This window comes from Bradysia coprophila, unplaced genomic scaffold (genome assembly GCF_014529535.1).
Source record: "Bradysia coprophila strain Holo2 unplaced genomic scaffold, BU_Bcop_v1 contig_358, whole genome shotgun sequence".
Lineage (NCBI taxonomy): Eukaryota > Metazoa > Arthropoda > Insecta > Diptera > Sciaridae > Bradysia > Bradysia coprophila.
Genome location: NW_023503616.1, coordinates 4,007,770 through 4,029,525, shown reverse-complemented (window position 1 = coordinate 4,029,525; position 21,756 = coordinate 4,007,770). Strand labels below are relative to the sequence as shown.

The 21,756-nt window shown below is 34.3% G+C and overlaps 5 protein-coding genes across 16 annotated transcripts in view; 2 read left to right on the top strand and 3 right to left on the bottom strand.

Annotated features, from left to right (window-relative positions):
- The window catches only part of LOC119081311 (putative gamma-glutamylcyclotransferase CG2811), a 24,154-nt gene extending 12,698 nt beyond the window's left edge, over window positions 1-11,456 (bottom strand). The window contains exons 1-4 of one of the 7 annotated variants that reach the window (XM_037190076.1): window positions 3,672-3,805; window positions 2,355-2,674; window positions 2,187-2,294; window positions 2,048-2,123 (exon numbers count right to left, since the gene is read on the bottom strand). In XM_037190076.1, coding sequence (XP_037045971.1) covers window positions 2,066-2,123; window positions 2,187-2,294; window positions 2,355-2,674; window positions 3,672-3,758 — 573 coding nt within the window. In that variant the 5' untranslated portion in view covers window positions 3,759-3,805 and the 3' untranslated portion in view covers window positions 2,048-2,065. Of the gene's footprint in view, window positions 1-1,926; window positions 2,124-2,186; window positions 2,295-2,354; window positions 2,675-3,337; window positions 3,377-3,671; window positions 4,010-11,438 lie in introns of those variants that run through there. The other 6 variants (XM_037190082.1, XM_037190081.1, XM_037190075.1 and 3 more) reach the window with 6 other exon arrangements.
- On the bottom strand, window positions 926-18,436 carry LOC119081312 (putative gamma-glutamylcyclotransferase CG2811). 5 transcript variants are annotated; one of them, XM_037190087.1, is made up of 5 exons: window positions 18,433-18,436; window positions 1,576-1,804; window positions 1,406-1,511; window positions 1,225-1,332; window positions 926-1,124 (listed from the first exon to the last, which is right to left on the bottom strand). In XM_037190087.1, the coding sequence occupies exons 2-5, from the start codon at window positions 1,778-1,780 to the stop codon at window positions 1,070-1,072; spliced, it is 474 nt and encodes a 157-aa protein (XP_037045982.1). In that variant the 5' UTR covers window positions 1,781-1,804; window positions 18,433-18,436; the 3' UTR covers window positions 926-1,069. The 5 variants fall into 5 exon arrangements, with proteins under 5 accessions (XP_037045982.1, XP_037045978.1, XP_037045979.1 ...); XM_037190083.1 differs by lacking the exon at window positions 18,433-18,436 and adding an exon at window positions 15,656-15,679; XM_037190084.1 differs by lacking the exon at window positions 18,433-18,436 and adding an exon at window positions 11,439-11,488.
- On the top strand, window positions 4,056-6,314 carry LOC119081313 (troponin C-akin-1 protein-like). The gene is made up of 3 exons (XM_037190088.1): window positions 4,056-4,316; window positions 5,482-5,801; window positions 5,863-6,314. The coding sequence occupies exons 1-3, from the start codon at window positions 4,302-4,304 to the stop codon at window positions 6,029-6,031; spliced, it is 504 nt and encodes a 167-aa protein (XP_037045983.1). The 5' UTR covers window positions 4,056-4,301; the 3' UTR covers window positions 6,032-6,314.
- Window positions 15,670-19,898, top strand: LOC119081309 (LHFPL tetraspan subfamily member 2 protein). 2 transcript variants are annotated; one of them, XM_037190074.1, is made up of 5 exons: window positions 15,670-16,056; window positions 18,010-18,205; window positions 18,271-18,500; window positions 18,565-18,678; window positions 18,738-19,898. In XM_037190074.1, the coding sequence occupies exons 2-5, from the start codon at window positions 18,030-18,032 to the stop codon at window positions 18,878-18,880; spliced, it is 663 nt and encodes a 220-aa protein (XP_037045969.1). In that variant the 5' UTR covers window positions 15,670-16,056; window positions 18,010-18,029; the 3' UTR covers window positions 18,881-19,898. The 2 variants fall into 2 exon arrangements, with proteins under 2 accessions (XP_037045969.1, XP_037045968.1); XM_037190073.1 differs by having other exon boundaries at window positions 15,675-16,050.
- On the bottom strand, window positions 19,633-21,756 carry LOC119081306 (dnaJ homolog subfamily C member 21). The gene is made up of 2 exons (XM_037190067.1): window positions 21,427-21,756; window positions 19,633-21,371 (listed from the first exon to the last, which is right to left on the bottom strand). Exons 1-2 carry the CDS (start codon window positions 21,615-21,617, stop codon window positions 19,892-19,894), a joined length of 1,671 nt encoding a protein of 556 aa, XP_037045962.1. The 5' UTR covers window positions 21,618-21,756; the 3' UTR covers window positions 19,633-19,891.

Below are 21,756 nucleotides of genomic sequence, written 5' to 3'. Positions count from 1 at the left end.
GAATGGTTGAAACCACTAACTTTGCTGTCGGTTTCCACTGATGCACGTCTAATATGTAATTTTAACGAAATCGATTTTTCCATATTTCACACCATTAACTCGCTTTACTTGGGAAAGTATCCTCTAAACAACTTAGAAATGGTATGCAACGAGTGTGTAACTCGTATACACCACATTGCACGCATGATATAATCATTGACACAACAGTATTTAGGTAAAGTGAAATTTTATTCCCAGGGGAACTCTCAGGTTTTTTAGTTTAAAATCTCGCTTTTCAATGGGGCCAATGATGGAAATGGCTTTTTGTGTAATTACTGACGTCGATTTCGTCTCCAGTACCATTTCCATCATTTGGAACTATTAAATAGGGTCTGCCATCCTAGGTAAAATTTGGTTATCTACGAGGGAACAGTTCGAGCGGAAGACGATCTGTTTTGTTAGGCGATGTCCGTTCCTCTGGACAGAGAATGATCTATAATTTATTTAACGCGAACGGATGGAAATTAATTAAGTTCTGATCTGGGCAATTTGCAATTTTTATTCAAAAATAAGAAAATTGAAGCTACTCACTCGGATGTTATTAGTTTAACGCGACCTGACCAGGCCTAGCAAATGGTTCGAAAGTTCAAAAAGAGCTGGAGCATTTGTTTTTCACATGCTCCGAATTTTCTATGATAAGATCGACAATTATGCTGCGCTTGCTCTCTGTGTGTTGTCGCGTTTAACGCGTTTTCTACAAAGGTTACTGTTTTGTTTGTCGACCGTTGTCGTGCTCTATGATTTAAATAACAATCTGGGCTGTAGTCTGTTCACCGTAAACAGATACACTCGATGACGATGATAGACATGTAATGGTTACTGATTACTGAGTCGGTATTCTGGATATTCGGGATTTTTGTGTAAAATTGGTACTTCACAAACGTGCAGCAACATATTAGTCTATATAATTACCAAACAGTTTTCACATACAGGTTGTTATAATATAGGAAAACCACGTTAGTCGAATGTATTGCTCATTTTTATCGTCGCTATCGATAACAGATGACCACTAACACGAGCATTTATTTTATCATAAATTTGCCGAATCACCAATCAAATCGTCCGGCGTACAGTTGGTGATATAACTGCAAAGCAAAGAAAGACAAACATGAATTTCTGTGTTCTTTCTAATATTTTTATTAAAACAAAAAATCCTTCGCTTCAATATTAGACTGTCTCTTCGACCTTTCTATGTACGGCATTTCAATGGAGTTTTTATATTCGTCCATATGGGGTTTGTCGAGTAGTTGATTTGGAAAACTCTTTAACAAATACATCCAACACTGAATGATCCTTTAAAAAAAGCAAAAGAAATGAACATGTCTGGATCGTCTGGATCTTACAAAAATTGCAAAACAAAAATTACCCATCACAAGTGACAATATCCTGTATTTGTCGATCATAGAGTCTCGGGTAGTCTTCAAGGATATCTAATTGTCCCAACATTCTTTCGTCAATGTCGTAGATCTCTCCTTTGAATTTTTATTAATTCTATAGGATTTTTAATTTTCTCTCAAATCATTCGTCTCATCATACCTTTAATGTTAAGTCCGATTCCAGGATTATTTAGAAGAAACGGAACATTATACGGAGTAGCTATCACCAGCGGAAATAAATCTTTCGTTTTTCCTTGTGCCAGGAATTTCGCCAAGCCATTTGAAGTGTTTGTTAGCCAGTGGTGATTGGGTTGACCATTTTTTAAGGTTCCGTAAACAAACACCTTCAACAAACTGTTGCTCATTTCGGATATATACGTTGACTTAACCTTTTACAGACTTAAAGCAAACCATTAGAAGAAAATCAAAGAAACCAAGCAGGAGAAAGAAGGTGAAAACAATAAAACAAGTACAATAGGCAAGGAATGGTACAACGAAAATACTTCATAAACAATTAGGAATTTTTAACGTAACAAGGTCTTTTCTGACAAAATTATTTTATTTCGTATCACTATAAATTTAACAACTATACTAACAGCCATATTTTGACAAAATAACAAACTATGAACTACGACTGATAGGCTATTGAGTCAAAGTTGATCCTTAGAAATATCAAACACATCATCTGGCTCTGTAGAATTACTGTAACTGTAAATAAGCATAACGGTAAGTATAAGCATAGCTGTAAAACTATGAGTAAATTGTGCTGACCTCTCCAAATAAGGTAGATCATTGGTACTGGCGTATTCTTCGAGATAAGTTTTGTCTAGTAATTTTGGTGGAAATTTCCTGAGCAGATACACCCAACAGGGTACAAGCCTTGAAAAATATTTTTTATAATATTTGGGAATGTACACATAGCAAATCATGTTTGTTTACCCATCCTTTGTCACAATATCTTCGATTTGCCGATCATATAATTCTGGATAATCTTCTAAAATGTCCAGTTTGCTTAACATTTCTGAGTCAATTTCATAAATTTCTCCTTTGATATTCTTCCCAATTCCTGGATTGTTCAGAAGAAATGGAATGTTGTATTGTGTACTTATGACAAGAGGATATTTGTCCTTTGTAGTGCCATTGGTAAGGAATGAAGCGAATCCGTTATTGGAATTTGTCAGCCAGTAGTGGTTCGGTTGGCCTCTCTTCAAAGTCCCATAAACAAAGACTTTGGACAATGAGCTAGCCATTTTAGATATCTGAGGATTCAAGTAAAAAACAATAATTTTAGGGAAACTCTTGAAGGAATTGAACCTTTCAGAAACGGCTATTAATCTGTTGTCATTACCGATGATAAGAAAAGCTCTGGTCTTATTTAGCAAACCGCGTCAAAACGAGTTATGTCAAAACAGATGAAGTAAGAAAAATGTCTAACAATAAACGTGAATTGTACAAAATGGAAACACGACTCAAAGTACAGTATCAGCAGTAATGAAACTAATAACCGAGATTGCAAAACCCACTTTCAGGTAAAGTTCCGAAGCAATCAGGTAGAAACCAAAAAAAAAAAAATCGCAAAATTTCATTAAATTTGAATTTAATTGCTTTGAACAGCTGAGTGCTGCTAGTTAGGGTGACAATGTTTCTCTCAGTTTTATGAATGTAACAGAGAAAATTTTGAAAGACGTTGTGTATGTACTCATAGTCTTAATAGTTTACAGTTTCTTAGAGGAAATGAGGAACTTTTGATAGTACTTTACATGAATAGGGATAAATAGATGAAAAGTAGAGTGTTCGTTTGAAAGAATTGGTAACCAAGGTCAATAAACGCACGAAAACGAGACTTTTCATTTTTATCCCGAATTATGTAATGGATTTTATATGCTGAGAGCGTCGAAAGAAGTGCTTAAAACATGACAAACCATGGTTGTCAGCGCATGCAGCATGTAATATTTTCTGTATTTTGCCAAATTATTGCATATCACATATTCCGCTTCTACCGGTTACGAACAATAATCGTTGCATTCGATACCTGTCGATGTGCCGAAATAAACCATTTTTAGCATCACTACCGAAGGTGTTGTATATAATATAAGTTAATGATTCAATATGTCTCCTCTTTAATGAGTACACTATCTATCCCTTTTCCACCTTGTTAACCATGTCATTACATATAATATAATATTAAGTGATATATATATATATATATATATATATATATATATATATATATATATATACATATGTCAATTCCACCACGTTTTGCAATGAACATTGAACAGTCAAATAAACAATAATAAGCAGCAAAACGAACAGTTTTGATACTTGTAACGATATTCTCATTATGGAAGCACCGAACTAATTAATAGTAAACACCAAATTCTAATTACCTTATTTTGCTATTATTTAATTTTAGAACAGTATACAACAAAGTATAGGAATTTTAGAGTTGTAGTATACCTTTCGTAAATACAAAAAACCAGACAAATGGAACGAACAAGGTCAACAGTAAATGTATAGATATGTTTTCCAGTTTTTCAATACTAAAGCTGCTCAAAGTTCCATCTATCACACACATATACGCGAATGCATCGCACTGTCTCACTGAAAAATTTCAAGTTTTCCATATCTCTTCCATAATTTGTGCCTATTACACACCACAAAAGAAACCGACTCAAACAGTCGGTAAACACACACAAACTGTTGTACAACATTACAAGAAAAAATTATTTTTTTTTGGTACGACGTGTGTTCTGTTGATATCAAAAATTTTTGGAAATATTCGATAAATCCTGATTCAAATACGAACCAGCAGTGTGCAGTGGATTTGAGAAAGCTGAATATTTTACTTTATTTTTGATTCAAATTGAATTCAGTCAAAGGAAAATGGTGAATTTTAAGGTAAAGTTTTGACATCGAAACCTTGTGATATCAGAGCCATCCAATACGCCGCATATTATATATTCTTCTTGAACCATTTTTTTATGTGCGTCTTTTGACGGTGGTTTTATGAATTTTTTTCGAGGATTTTGCGCAGTTTATATAATTGATGGTTTATTGAAATGTTTTATTAATGGAGTTGAGATTAATATTTATTTATAACTATCTGTTTTCCTAAAATCATGCGATTGAATAATGACATTATGACGTCACAATCCAATTAATAAAAATGTAGAAACGAGAAAAAATAGGAAACGTTTTGCATATGTATCTACAAAGCACAAGCCCCATCTTCAAAGCAAAAACCTGTTCGTACTTACAGATTTCCGGCTATAAACCTCTAAGAATAACTAAATTGCTTCTCTAAAGCCGATAAGGAATGAGATGCACACAATAATTTGGAGTACGTGAATTCCTTCTTCATAATAATGTCTACGTATACATACACACAAAGTGCGAAAAGTTGATTAGCATTTATAACATACGAATTGAAAATGGGTACAACTGATTTCACTCTAAATGTATACTGTACGATTGTGTTCTTTTGTGGGCTCTTATCAAGTACATTTATGCCTGTGAAAGATATGTATAACGACATACGAATGGTCTTTAAATGATTTGTTGTAACATTGCATTGTGAACTGTCGCCACATTCAACTGATTCGAAGCCACCAAATATTGTCACAGTCCCAGTTAAGGACTGGAGAAATCCATCAGATTTCTCATGATATGCTACCCTCCATTCATCAAATGAGTTTAGTGAGGAATTGATTAGAATTCACTTCATGACGGTCGTCATTAAAAAGTACGAGAAGCGTTACCGCAGCTAAATTGAGTCTGCACAAAATAAAGGAGAATGAAGGAACTTGAGTTGACCCAAGGAAGGGACATCAATTTAACTCATTTTTTGGTGATGGTGGAATTCACGCAATAAGTGTGTTAAATCTGGGGGATCTGTACCTATTAAAAAGGAGCAGGAGCACTATGACCGTACGATGAGAGTTGTCTTGATTTCATTACTTTAAAAATTCTCCGTTCACATTCGACACATACATTTCATCTTAAAGAAAAATCTTTCGTATACACTACACAGCATTCATACTGAACCATAACTATACCATTTCAGCAAGCTGCTAATACTCTTAAAAAACTATTCGTCTACGGTACCTTAAAATCAGGAGAAGCCAATCACAATATCTTACAAAATTCCTCAAATGGCGTTGCTAAATATTGGTGCAAGGCAACGACAACCAAAAAGATGCCCCTGGTCATTGGTACACGCTACAACATTCCATTTTTGCTCAATAAGCCAGGAGTAGGAAGCTATGTAACTGGTGAAATTTACGAGGTCGATGAAAAAATGATGGAAATCTTGGATAATTTGGAAGATTGTCAGCGATTGTACAAACGAGATACGCAATTAATGAATATGGGAATCGGTGAAGGGTAAGTTGACGCAACTAATGGCGGTAGAATTTTGTAAATTATTTTGGTTTTTACAATTTAGAAACGTTCCCTGCGATGTCTTTTTGTTGGACAAGTATCCTGAACATCTACTCGATTTGCCATACTTGACGGAATACAAAAATTCTCACGAGCATCCATACATTAAGAAGTCTTTAAGAAATAAGGGTCTTGGAGAAGAGGATTTCACTCCAGCCTCAGCAGCTGCATAAGAAGTTTTCGTTAGGAATTCGTTGTGGAAGTAGTATTTTGAAAAGCAGTTATTTTGAATGTGAATACCAACCACGTAACTTGATCTACTTAATTTGTGCATCTTTAGAGCATTTTGTAATTTGTTGCACTTGAATACTTAATTTTCAGCCAATAAAGCGGCTACTATCAGGTTCAGCTCAAGGAAAAGACCAACTATTTTTTTTTAGATTTCTAAACTGTGAATCAATCAATATTTTTTTGGGTAGCAGTTGTTGACAATAAACATTTTAAAATCAACTGAAATAATGTGTTTGTTATGTGGTCGGTGATTTTATTGCTGAGAGTGTTGAATCGTGCAACTTTGCACTTTGTTTAATTCAAACAGATTGTAATCTGTAGAGTTGAAAGGGTCATGAGAACACCGTTCTGAAAAATCGAACATTCTTATCAGCTTAATGATTGAAATCTAATCCATAACGGTATATTTTCCTAGTTATCAAGCTGCTAGTGCATCGTCACAGACTACGTATAAATCTGTTGCTTCTTCTGTTTACTCTTATACTATTTTGCTATGTTATAAGAGAACACTATCCAGACCTATAATTTATTGTTTTTGGTGTTGTTGAGGATAACAGGTGACTAGCCGTTCCTAAAAGGTAAATCTAACAATTGTTAGTATCGAACAAAGCTAAATCAGTAAAACGAACCTTTCATCAAGCATTCAAACATATCTCCAGTAGATCTAACACTTTCGACCCGTATGTTACCAAATTAATTATTAAAATGTTAAAAAAAAAATTCTTCAGATTTTTCGAGATTTAAAGGAAATGTTCTACCTTAGCCAAAGCTCTTGAGCCTTTATGCAAAAAACATTTTCTTTCTACGAATTTTTCATCAACGTCAGGCGGGTCAAAGCTCATGACAAATCATTGAATGATTTGAATATGGGAAGAAATAAAAGCGATAAATCTAAAATAAGAATTGATCACTTGAAAATAAAAATGATTGCAGGAAAATAAGAATGTGATCACAACCAGTTTTTCAAATATAACACTACGAAATAAGATTCTATCAACCTAAAATAAGAAGTGATCACAAGTAGTACCTACCACCCGCTAAATCAAATGTGATCACTAAAAATAAAGAATTTGATCACTAAAAGTAAAGAATTTGATCACTAAAAGTCCGAACGAATACACATAAAAAGCGTTTTAACACGCCGAGCGATCCGGCCCATTGCCCCGGAGCGAAGCGGAGGGCCGCAATGCGAGCCGGGCGCCGGAACGGTGTTGGTAACTTAGGAGTTAATTTTTTTTCTCTCGCATCGTCTAATAATTAGTCTGTGTAATTCATTGCACATAAAAAGCGTTTTAATACGCCGAGCGATCCGGCCCATTGCCCCGTAGCGAAGCGGAGGGCCGCAATGCGAGCCGGGCGCCGGAACGGTGTTGGTAACTTAGGTGTTAATTTTTTTTTCTCTTCCATCGTCTAATAATCAAACAGAATAATAGATAGCATATCCTTATTTCTTGCAATCAAATTTTTTATTTTGCACGATCATTTCTTTATTTTTTGTAATCAAATTCGTATAATTGTAGATCATTTCTTATTTCGAGACGATCATATGTTAGTGGTAAAATTGCATATATTTAGTGATCAAATTCTTATTTTTTGGTGATCAAATTCTATTTTTATTGCTATCATAAAAAAATTGTGATCATTTCTCTTTTTCTAGTGATCATTTCCTATTTTCTTGTGATCATTTCTTATTAAATAGCTATCACTTTAATTACATGCCTTTGAATATTCCGACTTTGATATCTGAATCAGATAAAGCTGCGAGCGCACTTACACCGTTTAGCTCTCCGTTTACGTTTTAACAATGGAAAGTGGGAGGAGCTTCTATTGTTCACTCGTAAACGGAGTGCTAAACGGCGTAAGTGCGCTCGCAGCCTAACACTACAAACTTCAACGAGCAGAATATAGAAGAAACCATGCTCACATCGACATACATTTTCCACCGTATGATATAAAATCGTTCACTTGGTTTTAACACTAAGGATCTGACTAACTCGGCAGACACTATTTACGCCATTAAAGTCACTAGGACTAAATTCGGAGATGTTGTAACTTGGTGGCTATAATGTCCAAGTAAACTTATGCCAGACGGGACATTTATGCGTACTTTGTCCGGAAACAAAAAATTTGGTACAGTCGAGGAAATTTAGATTTCGGGTTTTCCAAAGGTATTAATCTTATTTAACCCACACTTTATCCCACAACAATGGAATCCACAAATTTAAATTTAGTTAACACAACGGTCACAATGACGGCGCTGCAGTCACGATTTCAAAATGTGATATAGGGTGGCTAATTAAATTTTGGTTTTAGCTGCATTTTCTCTTGGTTTTTAATTATTACATCAGGCTTCTAAATTAAGAGTAAATTTATGCAATATAAACCGTTTGAGTTTGAAAAAAGATGTTTTGTATCAGTGAACGATATAGGAAAGCGTTCAGTACGTCTCAACATACAAAAGAACGTAAAATATAATTGTACATTTAGCCACCCTACGTCCGTCATCGCTTCTATACATCAGTGTCAAATAGCGGTTTCTTCTCTGTAAAAGTGTCAACTAAGCTGTCAATTTCACAAAGTTAACCTCAAAAGATGTTTCGTTCACAAAGCCGCCGCTTGAAATGTATGAAAATTTGTGTGGCGTCTCACAACCCAATACTTTTTTTGTTCGATTTGAGGTTAGCATTGTGAAATTGACAACTTATTTGACAGCTCAAACGACATTGACAATGATCTATTGTCTTCAAAAACATATTGTGTGCTTGTCATGATATGTATCAGACGTTTGTTTATTTATGTGTCTCATCTAAAATGCTGGCCAGCAAAATTTTGATCATTAAATTCAACGGCCAAATTGATCTAAATGTTAAAATAATTGTGAATAATAGTGAAGTTAATGTGGTTTTGTTTTCTCTTCATAAAGGAATTTGCATCAGTTCGATGTAAAGTGCGGAGCACCATTAGAAAAAAAAACTTGTCGCTGAAGAATGATCAAAAAGTTGCTGGACGCAGTAGCTACAATTAATGCTTTGCAGGATATAGAATAAAAATTAGAGAAACACCAAGAGCCATCCATTTGAAATCTTCACAATCATCATTTCAACTAAAGGCTTTTTTTTTAAACGAAACGGAAGTTCGCTCGCAGATTCGGATCGGAACATCTCATTCGTTTTCGCTAAAGCTCGTAGCCGTCATTAATCATGATTCCCATGAAGAATCGCCAAAAATAAAAAATTGGCAAGGGATGAAGAAACGCCGGCAAAAACAAAGAATGATAAATTTGTCTTTGTTGCGTTTCTTCACACTTTGGCGATTCTTCGTGGTGATTAAACAAATCCTTGGAAATTTATCCTTTTACGAAATTTATCTAAAAGGCGTTATTTGTTCGAAGCTAGTGAATCTATCCTTTTATAAAAGTTACGAAATGCTGCCTGGTTCGATCCTAAGGAAACTCTTATTTTACGTCAGGTAACGGCATCTGGTTCGATCCTAGGGAATTCATACTTTAACGAAAGATCCCGAGGACACTATCATTTTACGAAAGATAATGTAGAGACATTTCAAAAACGTATTTTTACACTTTGGCGTTTCCTCACACTCTGGCGATTTTTCTCTTCTTCTCTTCACACTCTATCGATTTTTCTTGGCAATTCATCATTATGGTTGATTTGTTAAATCAACAAGAAAAATCGCCATAATGTGAAGAAAAACCAAGAAATATCGCCAAAGAGTAAAGAAACTCCAAGGATCATAGAGAATTGAAAATTTGTCTTTATGGCGTTTCTTCACACTTCTGAGACTTTTCTTGATGATTTAACAAATCAACTAAATATGATGAATTGTCAAGAAAAGTCGCCAAAGTGTGAAGAAACTCCAAAATATGACAAATCGCCAAATAATACAATATTGTCGATTTGACTATAACTTTTATTTAGAAAAAGATTGTACGGGACAGTATGCACTGCATATCATATAATTCCTCTCTCTTGTGTTTATCTGAGTTCTACGAAGCCAAAATATAATTTCGGACTACAAGTAAACCGTCTCGACTGCCCAGTAGTTATTTTCCTAAGTTCCTAATGAGTGCAAAAAGGCTATTTCAACATTAGTTAGGAAAGCATAATTTTTATGTGAATGTTTCTGAGGTTTTCCATCTTAATATTTTCATGAAGTTACAAATAATCCACAGAAAATTTTATTACCCTAGAACGAGGTCGGAAATACATCAAATAAATCAAATAGAAAACCGACTTGGAAATTGTTATTTTGTCTAAAAGTTGATATTAAAATTCTTTGGAAATCGTAAATCGCATAATTGCATGAGCAGGCATCTCAGGATTATAAATCAGGAACTTTGAAGTTCGTCATATATTCATATTCTTATCTTATTCCTGACCAGATTCTGTTTTCATGATTGAGCTCAATCATGAGCTTCACTTATACAAAGAGTTGAATTTATTTCCTATGCCAAATTGTAATTTGGCGAAAAAGAATGTTCCGAATCTGCGTTCCGTTTAAAAAAAAGCCTTTAGTTGAAATGATGATTGTGAAGATTTCAAATGGACGGCTCTTGGTGTTTCTCTAATTTTTATTCTATATCCTGCAAAGCATTAATTGTAGCTACTGCGTCCAGCAACTTTTTGATCATTCTTCAGCGACAAGTTTTTTTTTCTAATGGTGCTCCGCACTTTACATCGAACTGATGCAAATTCCTTTATGAAGAGAAAACAAAACCACATTAACTTCACTATTATTCACAATTATTTTAACATTTAGATCAATTTGGCCGTTGAATTTAATGATCAAAATTTTGCTGGCCAGCATTTTAGATGAGACACATAAATAAACAAACGTCTGATACATATCATGACAAGCACACAATATGTTTTTGAAGACAATAGAAGCGATGACGGACGTAGGGTGGCTAAATGTACAATTATATTTTACGTTCTTTTGTATGTTGAGACGTACTGAACGCTTTCCTATATCGTTCACTGATACAAAACATCTTTTTTCAAACTCAAACGGTTTATATTGCATAAATTTACTCTTAATTTAGAAGCCTGATGTAATAATTAAAAACCAAGAGAAAATGTAACCAAAACCAAAATTTAGTTTATCCACCCTATATCACATTTTGAAATCGTGACTGCAGCGCCGTCATTGCGACCGCTGAGTTAACTAAATTTAAATTTGTGGATTCCATTGTTGTGGGATAAAGTGTGGGTTAAATAAGATTAATACCTTTGGAAAACCCGAAAACTAAATTTCTTCGACTGTAGAAAACCATACCGACAAATTTGAACCAAAATGCAATCAAATATTAAAAGGAAAAGATTAACTACCAACCATTGTAAATTAAATTAAACTTTAAATTTTGTTATCCAATTGGAAACTGCAGTAAAAAAAATTGATTATAACTCGGATATTAACAGCAGCCAATAAGTTCAATTACTAAAGATATAATGTGACATGACACAAATCAATTGAAGAACTGAATTGGCTCGACAATAAATTTTCTTCTCAATGAGATTATCATTTTCAATTGCGAACACAAAGTATAACGAACAGGAGTGAACTATGTCAAATTGTATGTGCGTAGAGTCTAGAGTACATACCACCGAGATAAATTCTAAAATTAAATTCTTTGTCATTTTTTTAATGTCTGTTCGTTCTCCGTTCCAACATTATACGAGTACGATATTGTAATGTTGAAGTTCGTAAGTGTCGTTAATTTAATAGATAGCGAAAAGTAAATGATCAACAATAAAGGCATGGACATACGAGTAGGAGAAACAATAATAAAAATATTGACTATAGTCGTTAGAAGGGTCATCGTTCTTTAGTATGGATGAATGAATGCGTGATTTGAATGAATCTCCAACCTTTTGCTATACCATCTGTTATCGACAGTGGCGACAAAATTGAGCAATGATCAGTAGCCAATATTGTTTTGTATAACAAAATGCATATTAAAATAAATGAAGTATCAGTATCAGCTAATAGAAAATGCAGCAAAACGACGGCAAAATGCTCGTGTGGTTTCGGTCTAAGGCTGGAAACACACTGTCAATCTTGAACTTATGAAACCGACAGTTTAAAATTGTCAGTCTAAGTAACTATAGGTGAAAAATACTGTTAGAAAATAACAGTTTTATATGTACCTTAACGTCAGTTTCGACCGCTGTCGATAAAATAAGGTTAAAATCAGTTGAGTGTTTGAATTCAAAATACAGCTAGAGGTTTTGAAATTTTGGCAAGAAATTGATTCAGCTGTTTTTCAGCTGATTCAAACAAACAATCAGAACTGTTTAGACGCTTCAATGGTATAAACAAGTATAAACAGTTTGATTGTATGTGTGGATCAGCAGAAAAACAGCTAAAGCACAGCTCTGTAGCAGTGCTGTGGCTAAAGCAGTTTCATGCTGAAATTTCACTGTCTCTGACTGTATTATCCAATTCAGTAATACCGGCTATGGTAAAAAGTAAAGTCATGAGACCTTATACAGCAAAATAAATGTTAATAGAAATGAATTTGAAGATTACGCATCTATTGAAACGTTTTACAAAGTAAATTAAGTAATAGACACGGTTATTATACTACTACTGATATGCTGGACGTCTCTGAAAGGTTAAAAACAATATAAATAAATTAAATGTAAACTAAACCATTACGTCAGTCAACTTAAACAACCAACGACCAGGGAATGTGATACATTATTGAAAATTATCCAGCAATAAACATATTTAAACCGCTCATCAATCAACAATAACATAGCTAAATGATTAATATTATCCAGAACCAGACTCAGTTCAGCAATACACATTCTTAAACGAATTCAATATACACAAAGCTTATTTCATATGGCCTTTATGGCCTTTATAGACCCATCACTCATTCATTCATATATATTCAGAGGAAAAAAAAATACAAATTCGTTTTCTTGGGTCTATAAATCATAATCATCAAACAGCATGTGATGATCTCGACCAAGTCGTTTATTCATATGTAAGTAACGTATATAATATCCCTTCAAAATGCTTTTAAAGCAAAGTGCATCATTTCTAGTTGCATGTAACAATAATTCTTTCTTTTTTCTTTCATATATGTGGGTTGGTTGATACTCAATGCCGATATACATACGAATGGTATACTTAAGAATGTTTAGTTCACGTATCCATTTCCACATACAATAAAAAAGGGGAAGAGAAAAAAAAGAAGAAATAAATGAGAAATATAATCCAGTAACAACATCAAGAAACAAAGGTAACATGTTTCTGTGAGACAGGCCTTGGTATTGAGTATTTCGCATGGGAGGTAAGATACAATATTTTTTTTACTCTGTTGTAAGTAACATTTGGGCGACATCAAGGAGTGTTGAGAATATTTGATTTTTATTTCATTTATTCATATGCTGATCATACCGTTAATAAAATTCAAAAGATTCACTTCGTAATTCTTTAGATACGGAACGGATAATGCTAAAGTAGAAAGACCGTGTAAAATTATTTTCTTTTAGATAGAAATGGATAGCAATTAGCCTTCAGAAAATTCTGATAAACAACAATGAATCTGAAATTTGAAAATAAGAAACGTTTCTATTGTTAACGATTGACGGAAAGTTCCATAAATTAGAACCGACGCACTTCGAAGTGGGTTGTTAGATTGTTAGAACCAACTTTTATGGTGTTATTCTTACATCCAAAAATGGCATATGTTACAGTAGTACGGAATAGGTTTACCTTAACTTTTGAGTCTTTCACAGACGGCAAGCGTTGCACCAAAAATTTCATTATATAAATTAAGCAAAAAATAGTGCATTACACCCTTGTTTGGAGATTTTTATTTTGCCGATAGGGAGGTTTGTAGCCAGAGCCGAAGGCGAGGACTATAATTCCTCGTGGCAAAATAACAATCTCCAAACAATTATGTAAGGTATTTTACTTGCGAAGCCCTGCGAAAGTGAAAATTATCGCATGTGTCAACGGTGTGCCCTTTTGCGAAAATTTCATTCGAAATCTTTTGCTTCATTTGTTTGAACATGTATTAGTTAGAACGCATCGTTTATTTTCTTTGTTGCTACAGATAACAATGGTTATTCGTCCATAAAAGGTTAGTAGAAAATGTTAAGCAATAAAACAAACTGAAAAGGTCACAGATAACTTTCATTGAACAGACAGATGACTTCAATTTTCACTTCACTGAACAGAAATATTTGTGAAAATAGGTTTATTATTCTCTCCCGAGTAAAAAATGAGATGCGTAATTTGTCGGAATGTGAAGTCTGGCGCCTCAAAAGTTAATAGAATTTAATAGATTTCTTATTGTGACAAAATTGAAGATCTCATTTCACTCAGACTGTGATATCGGATCTAGAAACTCTAACTGTACAGGTTAGGCGGATAACAAGATTAATTAAAATAGAACTTTTATAGATATCTTAGATTGTCAGACGTGAATGGCATCACATGATTGTGCATATGTTAAAGAACATAACATTTTACGAACGGCTATTATCATTTGTTATCGACAATGACGTCCGAAGTACTAACTAACGTTGTCTTACATAAAAATGTAACATACATGCTAAAACAAATAAAGAGTTTTGTTTCATTCAGAAAATCGAATCAGCCAAAGCACCAAGCAGGGTAATAGAAAAAAATAAAGTAGGTAATTTTGGCAGTGTCAAATGTCATTTTTATTTTATAAGATTTTTACACTCTTAAAAATGCGGTAAGAGCCAAGATATATTCGAAAAATAGGCACGAACGTTCTTTCAATGAAAATATGATCACTGAAATGTACATTATTTTAACAAATAATCTAACATCACGTTAGCCGTCTGCATACAAATAACTAAATTACGTAACTGAATGTAAATTCTTCAATAAAAGTTAAATGAAAACCCTTCGCCCACTTTTTCCACTTTTTCGTTTTCAAATTTGCCTCCAATACGGCATCTCACGGCGACTCCTGTCTAATATAATGTAAATGGCAACTCGTACTAAAAACTACTTTATTTGACACCAAAAAATCTCTATTACCCTGCTAGGTGCTTTGAATCAGCAGATTGAAAGCGAGGTATCAAATCAATCGAAGGTGCTTATAATATAGTCCTTATACCTTGTCCTAACCTTTTAAAGATATAAATCTATTACTTCATTATTTTTATCCTACATTTCGATATATAAGAGACCACTAGCTAGAGCCTGTAGCTCATTCCTGTTGTCGTCGTTGTTGATAGCACGTTTATACATGATTGGTCACGTTTATTACTAGTACCGCTTGTGTGTAAATTATTTTAATTAAAAATAGAACTAATGGAAATAACAACTCATCATCGTGATCAAAAACTATGATTACTGAAGTTTCAATATTTTAATTCAAATTTTTATCTTCCTTCTCCAATGTATATCAAATTCATATCTTGTACAACGATCACATCTGTTTTACCAAAAAGAATATTCTACGTAAAATTCTAAGCCTGTATTTGTGTATGCACATCGCCAAAAAGCGAAAAGGAAAAAAAAATTCTCCGCATGTGAGACACACACTTAACACTCACCAAACACATAGTCCGCATTAACAATCCAGAGTTGGAGAATCATAAAACAGTGCTAGGGCAGGGTGTGTCGATGACGGTTCGCCAGACAAAAAATAGAATTTATTTTATATTTTTCTTATTAAACGCGTGAACGGTTGAACGAGCACAAAGAATACATAATATCGTGTCGAGTTTGAAATTGTTCAACAATTTTTTTATATTGAACTTTTTTGCTTGTTGGATCGGTGATCGGAATTTTCATTGATTACTTTATGTTAACGATTCTACATTGAATGAAAACAGTTCAAAGAAAAGTTCATTGTCTGTTGATATTTGAAATAAAAAGTGTCAATTGCATTGTTGAATGGATCACTGGTCTAGTTAAGCATTTTTGGATATATCGTAAAAAAAATACTGTGAGTGTAAGTTGATCAGATTATAAGGTCTGAATGGGTACTTTAACTCTAGATATGTTTGTCACTATGGATCAAAGAAAAGATGTAATCAATTCATTGAAGACATAACTATTACTCACATGCAATAAATAATAACATCGTGCTCTTTTTTAATTAAACAAATCCAATTAACGAAGGAGTGTTTTCTCATAATAAAATTTCATAATCAAATCAATGACCGACACACAAGTTCACTTTCATTATGGAAACCGAAATGATGTGTTTGAATTATGAGTTTATCAATAAAGTTTGTTGCTTTTTTTCACCGAAAAGAGATCTAGCACAAATAGATGTTATTCACCCCATCATTGACAATGATTCGAATAAATATAAACTTGCATCGAGTCAAGTTAATGTTTTATGTGTAGGGAATATAATGAATGAAATGAGGGGAATATAGTGTTTCGAAATAAAAACAAACAAAAAATTGCCTACAGTTGTAACAAAGCATAGGAAAATAGATTTTTTTTTTTGATGTTTATGCAATGTGTGAACTCTGGGAAAATGAGTAAGCAAACATTTAATGAATGACTAACTTTGTGCGGTATGTTGTTGAAATCGGAATATTTTTCATAGTAACGGCACGAATGATTGAAAATGGACCCCTCCATTATAGTGTTTGTTGACAACATGCAAATATTCGTTTTCTTGCCCCCTACGGTGCGAAAATCGGTATGCAAATAGGGAAATTAATTTTTGCTTTCAAGAAAATATATAGCTATTGTACACATCTCCTGCAGTGGAGTCATGATTTTCCATTTATACTTTACATTTTACAACTCTAGGACTGTAAAGTATTTCTTGTTTTGTAGTTCATGTGTGTGTAAGGCTGAGCTGCTTTGATAACATGGGATAAAAATACATAGCCAGGTCGTGTAATTATTGGCCGTGGCTTTGGCTCGGCTCAACAAAATTCACACGTAAACTCCACTTTTTACATTTTTATCACTAGTAGTTATAGTTACGTAATCATTGGTCAGAAAAAGGGAAATATAACTCAAGTCTCTGTGTATACATCCATCACTAATATCGAAGAATTTGGAGAACGAATGTCGGCTTAGGGGACGCATTATATTCCTGAATATGTACAAAAAATTAACTCCGAAAATTGTTCCGAAAATTTGTGTCGCATATAGCGGAGATGATTCGTAAGAGAAGTCTCTCTTTCTATTTTTTTTCTCTCTCTGAATGGTCGCTGCGTAACAATTTTTTGACAAGCTCTGAGTAATATCGTCCTTAATATAGTGCATAAAATGCATGTTAAAAAAATTGAAGTACAAGATTTGAAATCAATAGATTAAAAATACTTTGATCGACTGAAGTAAATATACCCGATAATAATGCTGGTCATATGCTTGCTGTGTGTAACAGGATAAATGATTTTCATTTTATCATGTAACAAGAGTTGTTATATAGAAAGCTGAAACGTACAGATCATGTGAATTTTTCTGATCTGAGTTGATGCCGAAGTTAGAAAACAAAAGACGTGACTGATCATTTGAATTCCGTGTTATGTAAAGCAGATTATTTGCTGAAGGCGTAAATATAGGATGAGGTAGTGCTTGTGTTTTCTTATTCCATATCACTTTGCCCCAACCCTATTTGTCTTGAAATTATATGAAAAGTGTATAGCGATCGATAAAACATGTACGCCATAAATATATCTTAAATTGTGTAGGATTGAGTAAAATACCCAATCAAAATTCGAGAAAATAATTTGAGGAAATATTTTTCCTAGTAGCTAAAGGTGATTATTATGTACCAATTATATCTGAAATTTGACTCGTTATAAATTTGTTCTTCTTCCTCTACATCAAATTATTTCTTTCTAAATAAGAGACTTTCGGTGCAGTAGTTAATGAAATTAAATGCATTAAATAATATGTAGATTCTAATGCAATTATCCAATTAACTCCGCAGCGTTAAACTTAATTCCCATCATGTGTTATATAATTATAACAAGTGGAAGCCTTACATGGTTCATCTTAAGTTTAATAGCCGATATGGTAATACTATCAGCCATTGTCTCTCCGAAGTGGTTAATCGGTCCCGAACGATTTACAATTGAAACAAATTTCACCGCTCATCGATATCCATCCGTTGGAATATACACACGGTTTGATTATTCATTTCAATTTCTATTTTTTACATTTTCCTAATTTAAAAAATACATTCTTTTAGATGCAAAATAATGGAAAAGACACGATACCATTGTGGGCCTTTTGATTTAGATGGTTTTGCCACCGACAACGAAGTCTATCCAATACCTTGGAAAGCTTCGATGTTTTTCATATCGTTGGGATTTTTCATTTTAACTGCCACAGTACTCCTGACACTACTGACGTGTTGTCGCCAATCACTATTCGGTAAAAGTATACATAACATGGCCGGATCGGCACAGGTCGTTAGTGGTATGTACTTACCATACACGAAATAATGGAATTCAAATGACTTATTCATTTCGATGCATTTCAGGAATATCAGTGATGATAGCAGTATTCCTACATCCGATAGGATGGGGAGCGAAGAGGGTGATTCGAATGTGTGGCGCAGATTCTGAAGCATTTTATCCGTCCGAATGTTCAATAGGTAAGACTTTTCAATGCAACGTTGCCTGTAACACAGACAATTATTGATCAATATTTTAGGTTGGTCATTGTACTGTGCTGTCGTCGGAATAGTGTTATGCTTCATCTGTGCAGGAATTAGTTTAAAGGCTGAAACATCCAATATGCACAGTAATGTAAAGCGTCGCATTGAGAGCGGCGAGCGTCTTGTCTGTGTACCTTAGTTTTAGTGTTGTTTTGTCCTGTTTAGTTCTACTATTTGTATATAAGCAGAAAAGTGGTTGACGCGATTGTAATGATAACTAGACATTTAATCTCAGGTAAAATGTGTCATATCAATCAACCAATAATTGTGTGTAAAAATTTTGTACAATTTGCATTAGAAATTTGGATCTAATTTAGGATAGAATATGTACTTATAGGCAACGACTAAAACCATTAATTAGAAGCGGCTTGTCTTAATCAGCTGCTTTGCATACAACTACGTAAAATGTTTGTGAATATTAATTTTATATCATTCTCTAGATCTAGACTCCAATACGGGAGAACTAAACAAATGAACTAGCAGATGATGTGCTTGCCGTTTGTATAAGGCTAGTGGTTGCAATATCTTCAGACTTCTAGCGATGAACGTAATAGTTAATGGTGCCAGAACCATTTGTAAACGTAGACATCTGAGTCCCCAATGTGTTCTTAATAAGAAGTCACCGAAGTCACTCGATTTAAAAATGGATTTTTTTGCGCCCTAATCAGTAGATCCAACAAGGTACTTATATAATCTTACTTCACATTCCGCCTTTACATCACACGGTCAAGTAATACCGTCCAAGTATTCCTAATATTTACCCAGACAATCAAAAACGCTCCACAGAGTATAGATATAGAATGAATAGAAAGGTCAAATGTTCATTTCTCTAACAATTAACAATGATTTCTTCAGTGGAGTAAAGTTTGTTGTTAAAAAACGAGGCAAATTATCCAAAACAACAGCCGAGTTTAATTTGCTTCGAATCCAGTTACATTATACGCACGACTAACAATTTCTTTTAAAGTAACTTTTAAGCATTTGATGAAACTGCGTTCAGTTATAATAGGCAGCAGTTGTACATAATTAAAGTCCAAAGATCTTTTAGGAAAAAAAACCTGTATCCACAAAGTGGTTACCGAGAAAAAACTGATATTTTTTGTAAGAATTTCTACATTAGCCACATTACGAGATCAAATAAATATATAGATCACTTGCGCTTGCCTTTTTTTGCACTGACTGTCACTGGTGCTGCGGTTTCCTTCGGTATGTACACTCCATGATTGGTTTTCTTAAGGTGAGCAAATAATTTATTTTTCGAATCGAAATTGGACTTGCATGTGACACAGACGTGTGCCGTATCAATGTCTTCCTTGAACTCAGTCACTTGTACCGCGTTGTTTGCTTGCTCACTCCTCTTTAATCGTTTTGCTTTTGCCGACTTTCTAGGTTTTTCTATCGTTTCACTCTTCTCGTCATCATTTTGTGGTTCAACTACATTTTCGATTTCGTCGGCTTCTGGCTCCGGTACCGATGCCACTACGGGACGATTTTTCTTCTTTGATTTCTTGGACTTCTTTATCGGTTCTACCCTATGTACGTCGTCGCTCTCGTTTGAGTTGTCCGCATTAATGTGTTCAGCTACATTTTCAATTTCCTCAATGTCTGAATCCGCTTCCTTTTGCACTACGGAACGATTTTTCTTCTTTGACTTTTTCGACCTTCTTACCGCTTCAACAGTATGTACGTCATCGCTACCGTGTGAGTCATTTGTGTTAGCGTTTTCTTCAAAGCTCTCATTTAATTTGTAATTTGCATCTTCTTCTAACATTTCCCTTTTCAGTCGTTCGATGTTACTGAGATGTTTTTTCGAGGTCTCGTGATTTTTAAAGGAAGATTCATTTTTGAAAGATTTGTTGCACGCAACGCAATATAAATGATCGATATATTCCTCCTCCGCAGTTTCGCCATTCAATTCCAACTCTTCTGCAGCATCAACCACGTCGTCTACATCACTGTCGCCACTCTCATCGTATTCTTCATCATCCGAGCTCGCATAAGTTTTTTCCATTTGTCGAAGCATTTCCTCGTAGCCATCAACTTGAAAGACTGATGATTTTGCCATGTTTTCCACTTCCAATCGATTCTTCTTGATCTGTTCCAATCGTTTCTGGTTCTGTTTCAGTCGATTTTGTTCCGCCTTTTCTTCCAAAACTAGTTTGTACTGCTGAACACGCTTGTCACGTTTCCTCACAAAACCAACCAAGGCACGCACCTCTTCGTTTCTGTCTTTACGCGCCTTCTGAGCCAATTTCTTTGTCTCCTTCTCGATTTCTCTTAAAATCCGACGATCACGAATTTCGTTGATATTATGTGGACAAAGCCATGAATAGGTTTTCTTGGTGCTATAACTTTGCCAATAACCGTAAAATTTACCGACCACTGTTTCGTAGTCGCTGGTTGAGTTGCCAAACTTAGGTATCCGGTCGAAATCGTCTTCGTCATCCATGAACTCTAGATCTTCGGTAGCAATTTGGTGAAATATGTCGGAGTAGACATGATAGAATCCACCTTCATCGTCACCGAATCCTTTATAGCAAGAAGCACTAAAATACTGATAGACATCCAATGATTCGTCCTCGTAATTCGATTGTGAACCTTTTAAGATCTGGTCTTTATGACGATCGTACCTACAAGCAAAATAGTTAACCGCATAATAGGAAACAGATCGATTAAGCCACTCACCATGCTCTTTCATGACTATCTGACAATACTTCATAGGCTTGCTGAATTAACTGGAATTTCTCCTTGGCCTCATCAGCGTTTTCGATATTCTTATCCGGATGCCATCGTAAGGCCAGTCGTCTGTAGGATGCTTTAATTTGAGAGTCATCTGCATCGACATCGACTTCTAGAACTTGATAATGGCATTTCATCTCAATGCACTAAACGATGAAGGATGTTATCTAACACAAATGTTAGTAAGTTGTAGGCCACTAATTTGCCAATAAAAATTACGTTCTTTTGGTCTGCACTCGTGTGTTTTTTACGAATTGTTTTGACGTTTAACCATGT

What these genes read in the sequence shown, in the direction of transcription:
- LOC119081306 (XM_037190067.1), bottom strand. Translation starts at nt 21,617, where the DNA reads ATGAAATGCCATTATCAAGTTCTAGAAGTCGATGTCGATGCAGATGAC. An exon ending in GATAGTCATGAAAGAGCATG is followed by an intron (nt 21,372 to 21,426) that starts GTGAGTGGCTTA and finishes TTTTGCTTGTAG; the next exon opens with GTACGATCGTCATAAAGACC.
- LOC119081309 (XM_037190074.1), top strand. Translation starts at nt 18,030, where the DNA reads ATGTGTTATATAATTATAACAAGTGGAAGCCTTACATGGTTCATCTTA. An exon ending in ATCGGCACAGGTCGTTAGTG is followed by an intron (nt 18,501 to 18,564) that starts GTATGTACTTAC and finishes GATGCATTTCAG; the next exon opens with GAATATCAGTGATGATAGCA. An exon ending in TCCGTCCGAATGTTCAATAG is followed by an intron (nt 18,679 to 18,737) that starts GTAAGACTTTTC and finishes TCAATATTTTAG; the next exon opens with GTTGGTCATTGTACTGTGCT.
- LOC119081313 (XM_037190088.1), top strand. An exon ending in AATATGGGAATCGGTGAAGG is followed by an intron (nt 5,802 to 5,862) that starts GTAAGTTGACGC and finishes TTTACAATTTAG; the next exon opens with AAACGTTCCCTGCGATGTCT.
- LOC119081312 (XM_037190083.1), bottom strand. An exon ending in AATCGGACTTAACATTAAAG is followed by an intron (nt 1,512 to 1,575) that starts GTATGATGAGAC and finishes AAAAATTCAAAG; the next exon opens with GAGAGATCTACGACATTGAC. An exon ending in GAAATGCCGTACATAGAAAG is followed by an intron (nt 1,125 to 1,224) that starts GTCGAAGAGACA and finishes TTTGCTTTGCAG; the next exon opens with TTATATCACCAACTGTACGC.